Genomic DNA, 13,221 nt, shown 5'->3' on the forward strand with positions numbered 1-13,221 from the left:
GATTTAGATAAAATTGGTGGTATTAAAAGGCTTTTGTTTGGTATTTTCTCACATTTCTGGATCAAATGCTCAGATTTGAGTTTTTCTTAAGAGCATTTGGTATGAGTACTCACTATGACCTAAGTTTGGGTCAGCAACTTTCGTGTTTTTGTCCTTTTAATAGTTTTTATTCATTTGAATATTATCTATCTATTTCAGGGAAGTCCTGGTCCCCGCGGCAGAGATGGTGAGCCCGGCACCCCCGGAAACCCCGGCCCCCCTGGACCTCCAGGACCTAATGGACCCCCTGGCCTTGGTGGAGTAAGTATCCCGTGACAAGTAGGGGTGGGTTAGCATTTACTGCAGACATAGGAGCTGACAGGTTGAACACTGATGCAGGGCCAAGAATGAGTAGACTAAGCAGAGAGAATGGGAAAATGGAGCAAGTAAAGAATCCAAGAGCACAAAAGATGTGGGAAATTGCTGGCATTGGGAGGAGGCAGAAAGACAACGGCTAGTAGGTGCAGAGAGGGAGAATAGATCGAATGCCTCTCATTCTTTGTAGGAGAAAAGGAGGGAGGAGGTGGATTGTGGGGAGGAAAGGGGAGGTGGAAGGGCAGGAGGTAGTATGACAGACTTGGGGAGGGGAAGGAGCTTTTTGGGGGGAAACAAGGAGACTCTTTGTGAAGGAAAGAGAGATGAAAACTGTTCACATGCCCTCTGTCTGCATCAGGATTTACATAATAAGCTCTGATGCTCACAATCCATTAAAAGTGGATCTTCTCTTCTCTCCAAAAGGGCACAGCATATTCCAGACCCTAAAAATAAATGACATATGGCTTCCAGGATAAATACTTTAATTGTGCATCATAGACACTGAAACCTGTAAAGTTGGTGCAAGCTGAAGTAGTTCTTCTTATTCATATTTTTTTTGGCCTTTCATATATTCCAACCAAATGCTTTACCCTGCAGTCATTCTGATATCCTTTTTAATTTCACAGAGTTGTCTTAAATATACATAAAAAAGGCACTTAAACAACCTTTGTAAATCTTGATAAAAAGCATAATGATCTATTTTTTCTGCCTTTTCCAGAACTTTGCTGCTCAGATGGCTGGTGGATTTGACGAGAAAGCTGGTGGTGCACAGATGGGTGTGATGCAAGGACCAATGGTGAGCGAGCGCTGATGAGGCCTTTTTTACAGCCGGCTGCAAATGTATCTGCCTGGATGTTACAGTCTTGACAAGAGTTAGGAGCAAGGAGAAATGGTTAGACACCTGAGGACCCAGGTTAAACATCTGTGGTGACACGCATCTGCCCTTTGAACAAAACTCCAACCAGTTCCCCACCAGTTCTGGGGGTGTGATGTTTTGTGGCTGACCCTGCACTTTTACCTTTCTGGAGGGGCACGAACAACGTTTTTACATGAACCAGAGAAGCATCAGATGGTTATCAAATATAAACTATGAGATGGACATCATCATTATCATCATCATCATCATCATCATCGACATCATCATTCTTCACCAGGAGAGAAGATACTCATCTAGGATTTAAAATCATTAATGATGGGGAGAAACCAGGAAGACAACCGATTCAAGACCAATCCCAGCAAATTGTATCATCACCCCCCACCCCCCTCTTTTTGTTTATGACGGAAATTAAGAGATAAAAAGTCAGACCCCCAGTGTTGGAGACAAGAAACTACACAGTTCTGGATCCTAATGGAAAATAAACCCCTCACTTGGAGTACAGAGGGGGAATTTTAAAAATTGAGGAAACAGCCATTGATAATCATTACATTTCAAGCCCATAAAAAAACCGCATCTGCTGTTGGGTAGCTGGAATGGCAGCTTGCCCGGGATGGAGAGAAGAGCACAGTGGGAGCTATTTTGGTTTAGAGACCCGCAGAGAAGCTTGGCAGAGTCTCAGCCCAGCAGTGGCCTGAGAAGCCAGAAGGGGTGGGGGGGGCAGTCTATGTGGCTTCACTCACACATCTGTCTGAGTGTTGACCACAATACTAGTCCTTTTTGAAGCCGGTCTACGTTTACTTTGGCGTTTGCCAGCCTGCTGGGGGTGAGAGCAATGAAGGAATAAATTGTCTGATGTTAAATCCCAAATCAAGCTCCTTATGTATCCTATCCGTAGACCTACAGTACATGCCAAACACTTAAACAATGTCCATACTGAAATGTATGCACACACATATAAGCTTGCATGTCTCTCAAAAACACATTCAAAAGTCTTGACGATATAGAGCCCCATTGATTCGTTTCTGCCCGCTGTGGTTGAAGGCTTCCTACAACCACTGAAAGGTGACTTTCATTCCTTTCTGAGGATCACTGTGCAGCGCTGTGACGTTTGCTTTGGCTGCCATCCATTTTTTTTAACCATGATGCTAAAATGTGGGTTTTTAAAAGCAAACCTTCTGAAAAAATATGGTTTTATCCAAGAGGAAAAGCTGGCACAAGTAATATTAAAGCTTTATTGCCACCAACTCTGACAGTCCTGCCATTCCTTGTAAAACATGTTAATTGTGTGTGTGTGTGTGTGTGTGTGTGTGTGTGTGTGTGTGTGTGTGTGAGAGAGAGAGAGAGAGAGGAGAGAGAGAGAGAGGAGAGAGAGAGAGAGAGGGAGAGAGAGAGAGAGATAGGAAGGCAGACAGTGAGAAAAGTGAGAAAATAGGGATTTGGCCCATCACCTCCACAGAATGGGATTTTCTCTTGTTGAGCAGTGATCCATGAAGTTCAAAATACAAACTACTTTGGCATGGGACTCCAGCCAGAAGCAGATTTAGGTTTAGTCAGAAGTTAGCTGAAGAGATCTCACCTCCTGTTTTGATGGCTACAGTCTAGCATTTAGGGATGAAGCATTACTGAAACAGTTCAGTTTTACGTTGTTTTTCATTCCATGTCAAAAGTGTAAGAACTCATGTAGAGTTCAAACACTCCTCCTAAGAGTACAGCCCTACGACTGGTGACTTTTAAACTCTAGAAAGACGCAACAAGTGGGAAAAGAAGGAGGGGCCATTGACAGTAAAAAAAAGTGAGAGATAGAGAGCAAGAGAAACTCTAAATGCAACTGAGGAATTTCAAACGATTTATGGATTTGACAGGTAGAGCAGTAGTAGTAGCTTTGGGGCAAAGCAGGTGATTTTTTTTTTTTTTTGCTTCTGACAGAATGCAAGGAGGGAAAAAGTAGTCCTTTCCCCTCAACAATCTTAGAATTGCATTTATGAATGTAAAAGAATAATTGTACACTAGTTTTTTATGTGTTTGTGTAGTTTAAACAGTGTGTATTTGTGAAGGATGTGATTAAATGCCATTAACCTGATCGTGTGTCTCTTGTCTCCCCCTCAGGGCCCTATGGGTCCCAGAGGACCACCTGGCCCCACCGGATCACCTGTAAGTACCTCCTGTACGCCTCAGACAACACACAAGCCAGGTGCATCTGTAGAGGAGATCCTGTGTTCAGCCACAGACAGGCTAGGCTAAATCTCATAATAGTAATGTGTTTGATGCCGTGTACATATTGTCTACCTCACTTGAGAGTGTTTAATAACAATGATGACCCCAAAATGGCCAGTGACTTTGCAATCTCCAACAAGGCTGTCAGAGATAAATGTTTACACACAGTTCTCCTGTTTGAACTGTGAGTGTCTGCTGTTTTTTCCGGAGGAAGGTGACACACAGACAAATACTTTAGTCTTACAGCTGCAGGCTGCAGGGCTTTTTCCTTTGCCACAACCCAGGCATACTGTAGTAGAACACCTGACAATTTACCTTTGACAGAGTCTACTGGGCTTACGCACTGCCTTTTTCTTCTCTTGCCCCCAACCAAGATTTACTTAAAGCCCTTTAAGTCCTCCCAGCCTCCTGAGTAGAGCTATTATTTTGGAGGCAATGCTGACATGCCTCAACTTGATGGTTTAATCACCCTGAGCCCTCATTTGAAGAGACAGATTTTCTCCTTGGACACCTTTGACGGTTTTTAGAAATGATTTGGGTAGACTTTCTCAAAGGAGATAACATGACATGTGTAAGGAAGTAGTGTAGTACGACAATGTAGACAAATAGCAACAGACAGACAGTACACACCTAATCTGTGTAGTCTTCATAGAACTGTTGTTACACAATAACAGTTGTAACTAAGATGTACTGCATAGCAACGACTGATTGATTTTCCCTTTCAGTTGTTCTGACTGATTTCTTAATTAATTGATTGATTAATGGATTAGTTGCTAAAGTGCAAGTTGACATATTCAAATTAATTGTTCTGTCCAACCAACAGTACACAACCCAAATGTATTCAATTTACTGTCATAGAAGATGAAGAAACAAGCAAAGAAATCTCATTTGAACATTCTCATATTTCTTAAATTATTTAAATGGTTTCAAAAAAGTTAAGTAATTAATAAATATACTAATTGTTTAAACTTTAGTATGGTAACAGTATTTTTTAATTTATTTAGCCATTGTTTTAGGCACTGCATATACAACGGTTTCTCTCTGATCAAACAGCCTCTCTCTTCTTTCTACATCCCAGGGCCCACAAGGTTTCCAAGGTAACCCAGGAGAGGCTGGAGAGCCCGGACAGGCTGTAAGTATCCTATTGGTTTATTATAAATGCTCGCTTTATAGCCTATAAACCTCTTGTCCCTTTTTAGCTTCCTCTTTTCTTCTTCATGTGGAAACTTTAGTCCCTGCTTCCTCACTGTAGCTATAAACTGCATGTCCATAAAGTCTCCTACTGTAACACTTTCTAACCTTTCATTGCTCACCGCTAACTTCTACATCCATCTCTACCAGACAACTCCTTTAATTTTAACATTTACCGACCTTTTCAGTCAATGTTCACAATGCTCAAACCCAGATCTGTGTGAAGCTTTAACTGGCCTTCTGCTGTTGTACTCCCTTCTTTGTAGGGAGCAGATTAGCAGTTTTCTCATGATTTTCTTTTTCGTTCTTTACTCGTCTTCTCCAGTGTTTGTTGTACCTTCCCTGATAATTCCCCTACCCCCTCCCAATAACTCCTCTCAGACAGAACACCAAACGCATTTTCTTTAGTTGTAATTTTCTACTCTTCTTACTTTTAGTTTTCTCCCTCCTTGCTGCCCCAGGTCTACCCCCTCTCTCTCTACTCGTACTCACCCCTCACTAAGCTTCTAGAGGTCAGAATACCCACCCTTCCCTGTCCTTTCTGTTCCCTCAGCAGGTAGAAAATGCCGGGTCTCCCCACTGCGTTAATCTGCTCCTGTGGAGAGCAGATATGCAGCCTCTAAGTTAAAAGTGTTCCAGTGCATCATTATGTGTGATTAAAATCAAGCTCCCCTCCAGTAAATAACTTGACAGTTGTAGATGGGTCACAAAAGTGTTTGTGATGGCCGGAGATCATTTCAGCCTTTGAAATCACAAAAGCAGACAATGACCAACAAGATGCCTTTAATTAGCTAAATCAGATAAGGAGAATGCATTGTTATTCTCCTTACCGCAGTATTCCTTATACTGTTGCAGGTCAATGTTTTATTCACCTTATACTATAAGGTTGTTTTTTCTCCAGTTACACCTGCTTAACTAAAGACAGACTAACACAGAGGAAAAAGAGAGAACGGTTATTTAGATGGAAATATAGTGACAGAACCAATAGACATATAAACATATGTTAATGTTAACTTCCATCACTGTTTTTATTAATATTAGTAAACACAATAATTAAAGCTTTTGTCTGCGAGTTTAAGACAGGCCTGGTTGGAAAGTGAAAGAGAGCAGAAGTGGTCACCACATGTTATAAGTTATTATGGGTCTAAAGTATGTGATGTTGCCCTCTGTTGGTTATGAATGAAAACTTGTGTCTCACCTTTGAATGTTTTCTCTTTATTAATAGGGCCCAATGGGTCCCCGTGGCCCCGCTGGACCTCCCGGAAAACCTGGAGATGATGTAAGTGTGTCTGTAACAACTTCATAAAACTGTAATAAGAGCAGCATCTCTGATACGGCTGAGTGAAGGTTACTGTCCTCATATCTCTGTAAAATATCAACATCTCTGCTGAATGTCCTCTAAATTTAATCTTAAACAAACAGAAAGAGAAATAAATGATTGTGTGGCACTTGTTTATTGGCACTTATAACCCCACCTTTAGAAATACAGTTTTACTGTAATGATTATCAGACTGTAAGTGAATTATGCTGAGTATTAATTTCCCATGCCTGTCCTTTTGACACATTTGCATAATATGGCTCCCAAATTCTGCAACAGTATTGCACTAATACTGTATTTAAAGCAAATGACACCTGTACTGTAGCCTCCATCCATATTACCATAGGATTAAAAACAATATGCAAATGTATTTTACATTGCACGATCTATGCTGTTTCAATTAAAAACAGTCCATGGACTTTGTAATTTTGGGTTAAACTAACACAGCGACTAGACAGTAATATGAGACATAACAGGTATTTCATTATTAGCACACATTTAGGCAGTTACCATATGAATAATTTTGGGTTGAACTAACACACCGACTAGACAGTAATATGAGACATAACAAGTATGCCATTGATAGCACACATTTAGGCATTTACCATATTTATTGACTTATATATTGCTATTGTATCAGTGCGATACAATAGATGTAAATGGACTGTTCTTATATAGTGCTCTTCTAGTCTCAACGACTACTCAAAGCGCTTCTGCATAGGACAAGAACCATTCACCGTTCACACACATTCATACACTTTGGCCGAGTCTGCCGTACAAGGTGTTAACTGCACGTCAGAGAAACACTCACACACATTTACACACCGATGGCGTGGCATCAGGGCAACTCAGGGTTCAGTGTCTTGCCCAAGGACACTTCGACATGGGACTGCTGGGTCAGGTACCAAACACCCAACCTTTTGATTGGCAGGCGACTGCTCTACCTCAGAACCAAAGCACCTTTTATTAGAGCTTTTTAATCTAAGAAGGGGTCCTCAATCAGACAGCAGTATGCTATACCTGAAACGCTACAACACACTGTCATTATTAATTCATAATGTACCTGACACAGGGAAATGTAATTTCTGCTTTGAGCCACATGGTGGCAGCAGACAGGACGTCACAATGTGTCTACTAGGTGTGCTCTTCTCACTTTCACATTAACAGTACTGTATTTTACATTTTAAAAATGAGCACCTAAATGATTTTTTTGTTACAAATATTCATATTGAATTTTTTTACATATACATATATCAGTGACAATACATTTATCATTAAACCGTTTACCACATCCCTATTCAGCATCCTCTCAACTTGTCATAAAAAAAAAACTTTACATCATAGCTTCAGTTCACATACAAAAAATGTTACTAATAATAATTATATATACATAATTATTTTATATAATCATTATTTTATAGATATTAAATAATGTTGCCCCATATCCTGCCAGATTTCATTGTTTTTCCTTTAACATTATGCATAATGTTTTCTGGGTTGCAATATGACAGTAGGTCTCCACCATTGTTTTATTGAAGGTGGGTGCTTGGATTTCTAGTTAAATAATACACTTTCTTTGGCTGATGTCATTATTAATAAAATTGATGTATTCTCATCGTTACTATGTCTCCCAATATAGATATTTGGCAGGTCCAGTGTAATTCACAAAGTTTTAATAAAAGTTTCATGTAACATTTCCTCTTTGTTGGCTGTGGCTCAGTGGTAGAGCGATTGCCTGCCAATCGGATGGTTGGTGGTTCGATCCCTGCCCCTGCAGTCATTGTCGAAGTGTCCTTGGGCAAGACACTGAACCCCGAGTTGCCCCCGGTGCTGCGCATCGGAGTGTGATGTGTGTGAGTGTTTATCTGATGAGCAGGTGGCACCTTGTACGGCAGCCCCGGCCACAGTGTATGAATGTGTGCGAATGGTGAATGGTTCCTGTAGATGTAAAAGCGCTTTGAGCAGTTGTTAAGACTGGAAAAGCGCTATATAAATACAGCACATTTACATTTACATTTACATTTTGTTTTTGTATTAGGGTGAAGCTGGCAAAAATGGTAAACCAGGTGACCGTGGACCTGCTGGACCTCAGGTGAGATTTCCCAGGCTGTTGATTTATTCTGACTGGTTTTGTAGTACTGAGCATTTTGCTAAAGAGCAGTCTCAGCTGATATACCGTTAGGTTTCAGATGTGTTTCTCTCTGGTGGCCACAACCAGCCTATTTTGGGCCTGATTCATCTGAACTTTTCTACACTGATGTACTTTGCATACACTTACAGTGATGCTGACATCTCAGAATTACATAGTTGACTCAAATTGCCGGTGCACTTTTACTTTACATTTATTAAACATTGAAGCAGCTCTCACCATAACTGTAAATTACTGTAATGTTAATTACGTTATGAGATGCTGAGTGATTCATCATCTCAAGACAAGAGTCAAAGCATTTTTGTTTTTGTTTTGTCTGAATAACCCAGGTGGCATATATATTAGTTAGAGCTAAAACTGGACTAATCTAATTTAATTTAACTGCTTTAAATATAACTGCTTTAAAACTTGTTTTAATTCGTGGGGGAATCTAACCTGATGTAATTTGTCCAACTGGCTCCTTCCCAGGGGAGGCAATCTTGCTAACAACACAATTTTATTTGTTTAAGCTACATTTTCTTTCCCTCTACTGAATATTAATTTGCTGCATCATCTCTCCTCTTGTATCATAGGGAGCTCGTGGATTCCCAGGAACACCTGGCCTGCCTGGCATTAAGGGACACAGAGTGAGTGTGTTGGATGGCTAATAATGATTTCCAGGAAAATTAGGTGGTTGTTTATTGTTTTCTTAACTGTGTCTCTCTGCTCTTTCTTTCAGGGTTATCCAGGTCTTGATGGTGCAAAGGGAGAGACTGGAGCTGTTGGGTCTAAGGTAGGATTTGTTGTGTGTAAGCACTGTTTTCCAGTGAATTAAGGTCTGTTTATGTATGTATCTGTGTGTTGATGTTGATGAACAGAGTAAAAAGGATGCAGCATAGCAAAATACGTTTGTGACAGTTGGTATGAGATTATTTTTCATTGATTCCAGGAAGATTCCAGGAAGATTCCAGGAAGTGTAGTTGTTGCCAAGATGACCAATAGACTGTCTTTTTTTAAGGTTGCCTTGCCATACTAACAGCCAGATATGTCTTCCTCGTTTTAGGGTGAGTCTGGTGCTCCTGGAGAAAATGGTGCTCCTGGACCTATGGTGTGTAATTTTGGACATGGCAACAACATGTGTAAAAAACATTTTAAAAAGAAATGTACAAATCCAGTCTCAGTTATAATGGTGAACAAATTTTTTATTTTCTCTTCTACTCTAACTACACAGGGACCACGTGGTTTGCCTGGTGAGAGAGGACGTCCTGGACCCAGTGGAGTTGCCGTGAGTTTTGTCTTTTTAACAAAAACGTGTTATCTGATTCACAACAGATGGATTACATGCTTCACTTTGCTTTTTTAGTGACTACTACAGAGTTAGGCAGCATAGTCTTAGAATATACTCTAATTCAAATGTGTCCTTTTACTTGTAAATTGGTACTTGCTAATATTTGCACTGTAATTCTAAAAAGTAAAGAGGAGTTAAGCTCAATTTGTCAGGCATAATATTTAATTCCCCTGTACTAGTCTGTGTAAAAGTTATTATCAATCACTAAAAGTTTTAATGCCATGTTTGTTTATTTCAGGGCGCACGTGGAAATGATGGCTTGCCCGGTCCTGCTGGTCCCCCAGTAAGTATCATTTTTAGTCTCATTTAAGTCATTTTCACCCTTTGGTTTGAGTTTTAGTAAAAAAAAATACTGCAAATGAAACGAATCCCCACTACTCCACACACAACTACCTATGCAGTATGATGGCAGTCTCTACCTGAATGTGTCAGTTATAAATAGCTGAGCTAACAGACTGTCTTTTCCTCGCTGTAGGGCCCTGTCGGGACCTCGGGAGCTCCAGGCTTCCCTGGCTCTCCTGGTTCAAAGGTAAGTCACAAATTACTTAAATAATACTCCTACTGCCTCTTCACCTCACCTTTATTAAGGTTAGTCTGTGAATGAAAGTAAGTAACTGTGTCTGTCCCTCCCTTTCTAAAACTAACCAGCATAATTGAACTTACTTTGGATTTTTCACTACAAAAACAAAGTTGTGAATATAGCAGGTGCAACAAACATGGGCTTGGGGAATTCTGTGTCATTAGAATAAGACTTCCTTGAATCAAATCAAAAATAAGAATATCGCAGAAAATAGAGGCATACGGCATAAGTTGAAATGCTTAAGTGAAATCGGAGAAGGCTCCTCTGCATTGGGTGTTTAAAGCCTCCATCTGTGTGGAAAATTAGGGAGGAGGGGGGATTTACAAAGTGTTATTCTCCCTCTCTCACTCCCTCTTACTGTATTTTCTTCTTTTCTCTCTCTTCTTTGCATATGATTTATTCCCCCTGCATGGCAGACAGGCCCAGCTGTGTGCTCCAGGGCTCAGTGCTGCTGGTTTGCTTTCTTCGAGCCCCATGATAGTTTGGAGGTTCTTTTAGGAATTACAAATGGAGTATCTCTTTACAAAATCCAGAAGTTTCCCTTGAAGTAATCAAGGCAAGCTAGGCAGAAGATGTAAAAATGTCTGTCTATGTGTGTGTTCCTGCATCGTATCAACTTACAGCCATAAACACGTTATGTTTGTCGGCAGGGAAGTCTGTCAGACTGTGTGTGAATGTGTGTCTTTGTGTTACTTTAAAAATGTTTGAGGAAGTGTCCCAAGATGAGGAATGTTAAAAGTCTCATCTTACGTCAGGATCCTGAGAGTCTTTTCTTCTCTGAGCATTATGAGCTAGGATTTGCAGTTCAAAGGGGCCCAAAACTAACAATAAAAAGCTAGCTAGACAAAACAACCCACTTACTGTATCTGAACCTCAACTTAAATAAACCGTGCTCCGGAACTGAAAAGATCTCACCAAGACAAAGTTTACCCAGCTTCAGTTGATTTTCGGCATTATATTAGTTATAAAAAGCCAAGCTATCTCCTAAAATGCTAAGAATTGTTTCCATGATTTTCCATAAAACTTTCCACCTTAGTTTCAGAGCCAGTAACGTATTGGCTTATGTCATACTCTTGAGTCTGCAAAGTTTAAAAAGCCGCAGCAAAAGCAAAGGAAATCCATTTATCCACGCACTAAAAAAACTTATAAACTTATTTTTATACAGAACAAAAAAATCTGCAAAACACGATGCATCTTTGGGTAGCACACTTTTAATCGCATTGAAAAGACAGTCAGTAGATTTTATTAATAGTCTTATATATTTCATAATACATTTAATTTCCTGTTTTCCTCAAAGCCAGTTAATGTGCAATTTATTCTTTAGCCAACTCACATATTTATTATGTGAATAGTGTATGGTACAGAGTTGATATTTGGTGTCTCTGCTCTGACATCATCAATTCTTAGTGAATAGGATGGACCTAAACTCATCAGAAGGCAGGAAGGTGATGATTATTCACTTACACTTCAAGTAGCAGGCTATGGTAGCAGGTTGTCTCTCATTATACAAATACGTGAAATTGTATCCACTTAGAATGCAGAAGCAGTATAAATAGAACAGCACAATTTAGATGTAATCAGTGTATATGAATAATAACGCAAGATGTCAAATAAAACACTTCACATCAGAGTGTGCCTCCGTTGTAGACTGATTGAAGTGTGTGAGGAATATGTTTGTGTGACAAAAGTAACGTGAGTTTCCCGTCCAGCCTACAAAAATAATTAGCCTACGTGATTCGGAATAAATGGACTCTGTGCAAAACAACAATGATGTGAAGTCCCCCAAACAACAGCAACAAGAAACAGCACATGCCACAAAAACCAATTCACAACCAAACGCAAGAAAAAGAAAAACGAGCTCAGCAACCACAAAGAATAAATTCACTAAACCAAATAGCACTTCACAGGTAGCAGCAGATAGATAACAGCCACATAAGATCAGGAACTAGCAGCCAGCAGCAGAAGCTAACACACTGAATTAGAGCAGGCATCTGCCGCCGGAAACACTAAACTGGCAAAAACAGAGCCTACACACTTCCCCTCATGACTCAATGTAACATGTTGGTAGAAACCTAGCCTGTTGAAGTGAAGCAGAGATCTCTATGGAAAGCAAGTCATTTGAAGGTCAAAGTTGCAGCCTCCCCAAACTGTCAGCACAAGCAGGAAAACTCAGTTTCAGGTAACACCAGTGTTGATGTCTGTTACCTTGTCGACATATGTGTGTGTCACTCTTAATACATCTTATGTGTTAAGTTAAACCAATTAGATAGCAGTCACTAAAAAAAATATACAGTACGTTAAAGTAGTTTATTTACTTTCTTTTTCCGTTATAAATGACTGTGAAACTGGATGAAAAAAGACAGTTCTGTGGCATTCATTGTTTGTATTCATGTTTCACAAGGAGTTTAACCTGAGCCGGACCGACAACAAAGATCATATCACATCCATACAGGGATAGTAGTATACAGCTGTTAGAACATAGTAAAATATATGACACACTGATATCGGATCAGTACTCGGCATCGGCCAATACGCAAGTTTAGGTATCAGAATCGGTATCAGGGGGCAAAAAATGGTATCGGACCATCTCTAGTGGTGAACGAGTAGTCTCAGCAGGAAAGATGATTGGTTCCCATCAATTTAGCGTTGATGATGTTAAACTGTTATGATGGACGGAGCTAACTTGCTAGAAAAATGCTATATGCACAGGTGTAATTGTAAGTTAGCAGACATGTTTATCAGGGTTAAGCTAACGTTAGCCTAAAAAACTACAAAGTAGCATAACAGGGGACACTGAGTAGTGGAAGTGGAGTACAGAAAAGTGGAAATAGCTCAGTGACCTTATACAAAAGTAACGTATCCTACTTACAATAATGTTACAGTCAAAGTGGGCTCTAAATTTTTATTTAATATTGAATTGTTGATGAATTAACATGGAACACCATTTTAATATTGTAACGTTAGCCAACAGCAGTAGAGCTAATTGTACTGAATTAATATACTTTCCATAGGCTTAATTCACTGTATAACAATGCCTTCTATTCATGAGGAAAATCTTTATCTGCAAAGTAACTGCATCTCTCAGTTAAATCCAACTTAGTGTAGTATCAGTGTATTGTGGAATACAATTTAAATACTCAAGTAAAGTACAACTACCTCAGAATTGTATTAAGGTACAGTACTTGAGTAATTGTACTATTACTTGTTTCAA

General features: G+C 39.7%; 1 protein-coding gene across 2 annotated transcripts in view; it reads left to right on the top strand.

Annotated features, from left to right (window-relative positions):
- col2a1b (collagen, type II, alpha 1b) overlaps nucleotides 1–13,221 on the top strand; it is a 47,512-nt gene that overhangs the window by 8,657 nt on the left and 25,634 nt on the right. For both annotated transcript variants that reach the window (XM_032514481.1, XM_032514482.1), the window contains 12 exons: nucleotides 199–300; nucleotides 1,073–1,150; nucleotides 3,338–3,382; nucleotides 4,524–4,577; nucleotides 5,862–5,915; nucleotides 7,993–8,046; nucleotides 8,676–8,729; nucleotides 8,822–8,875; nucleotides 9,146–9,190; nucleotides 9,314–9,367; nucleotides 9,669–9,713; nucleotides 9,906–9,959. In XM_032514481.1, coding sequence (XP_032370372.1) covers nucleotides 199–300; nucleotides 1,073–1,150; nucleotides 3,338–3,382; nucleotides 4,524–4,577; nucleotides 5,862–5,915; nucleotides 7,993–8,046; nucleotides 8,676–8,729; nucleotides 8,822–8,875; nucleotides 9,146–9,190; nucleotides 9,314–9,367; nucleotides 9,669–9,713; nucleotides 9,906–9,959 — 693 coding nt within the window. The remainder of the gene's footprint in view (nucleotides 1–198; nucleotides 301–1,072; nucleotides 1,151–3,337; nucleotides 3,383–4,523; nucleotides 4,578–5,861; nucleotides 5,916–7,992; nucleotides 8,047–8,675; nucleotides 8,730–8,821; nucleotides 8,876–9,145; nucleotides 9,191–9,313; nucleotides 9,368–9,668; nucleotides 9,714–9,905; nucleotides 9,960–13,221) is intronic.

Source organism: Etheostoma spectabile, chromosome 4, assembly GCF_008692095.1.
Source record: "Etheostoma spectabile isolate EspeVRDwgs_2016 chromosome 4, UIUC_Espe_1.0, whole genome shotgun sequence".
In the NCBI taxonomy this organism is placed as follows: domain Eukaryota; kingdom Metazoa; phylum Chordata; class Actinopteri; order Perciformes; family Percidae; genus Etheostoma; species Etheostoma spectabile.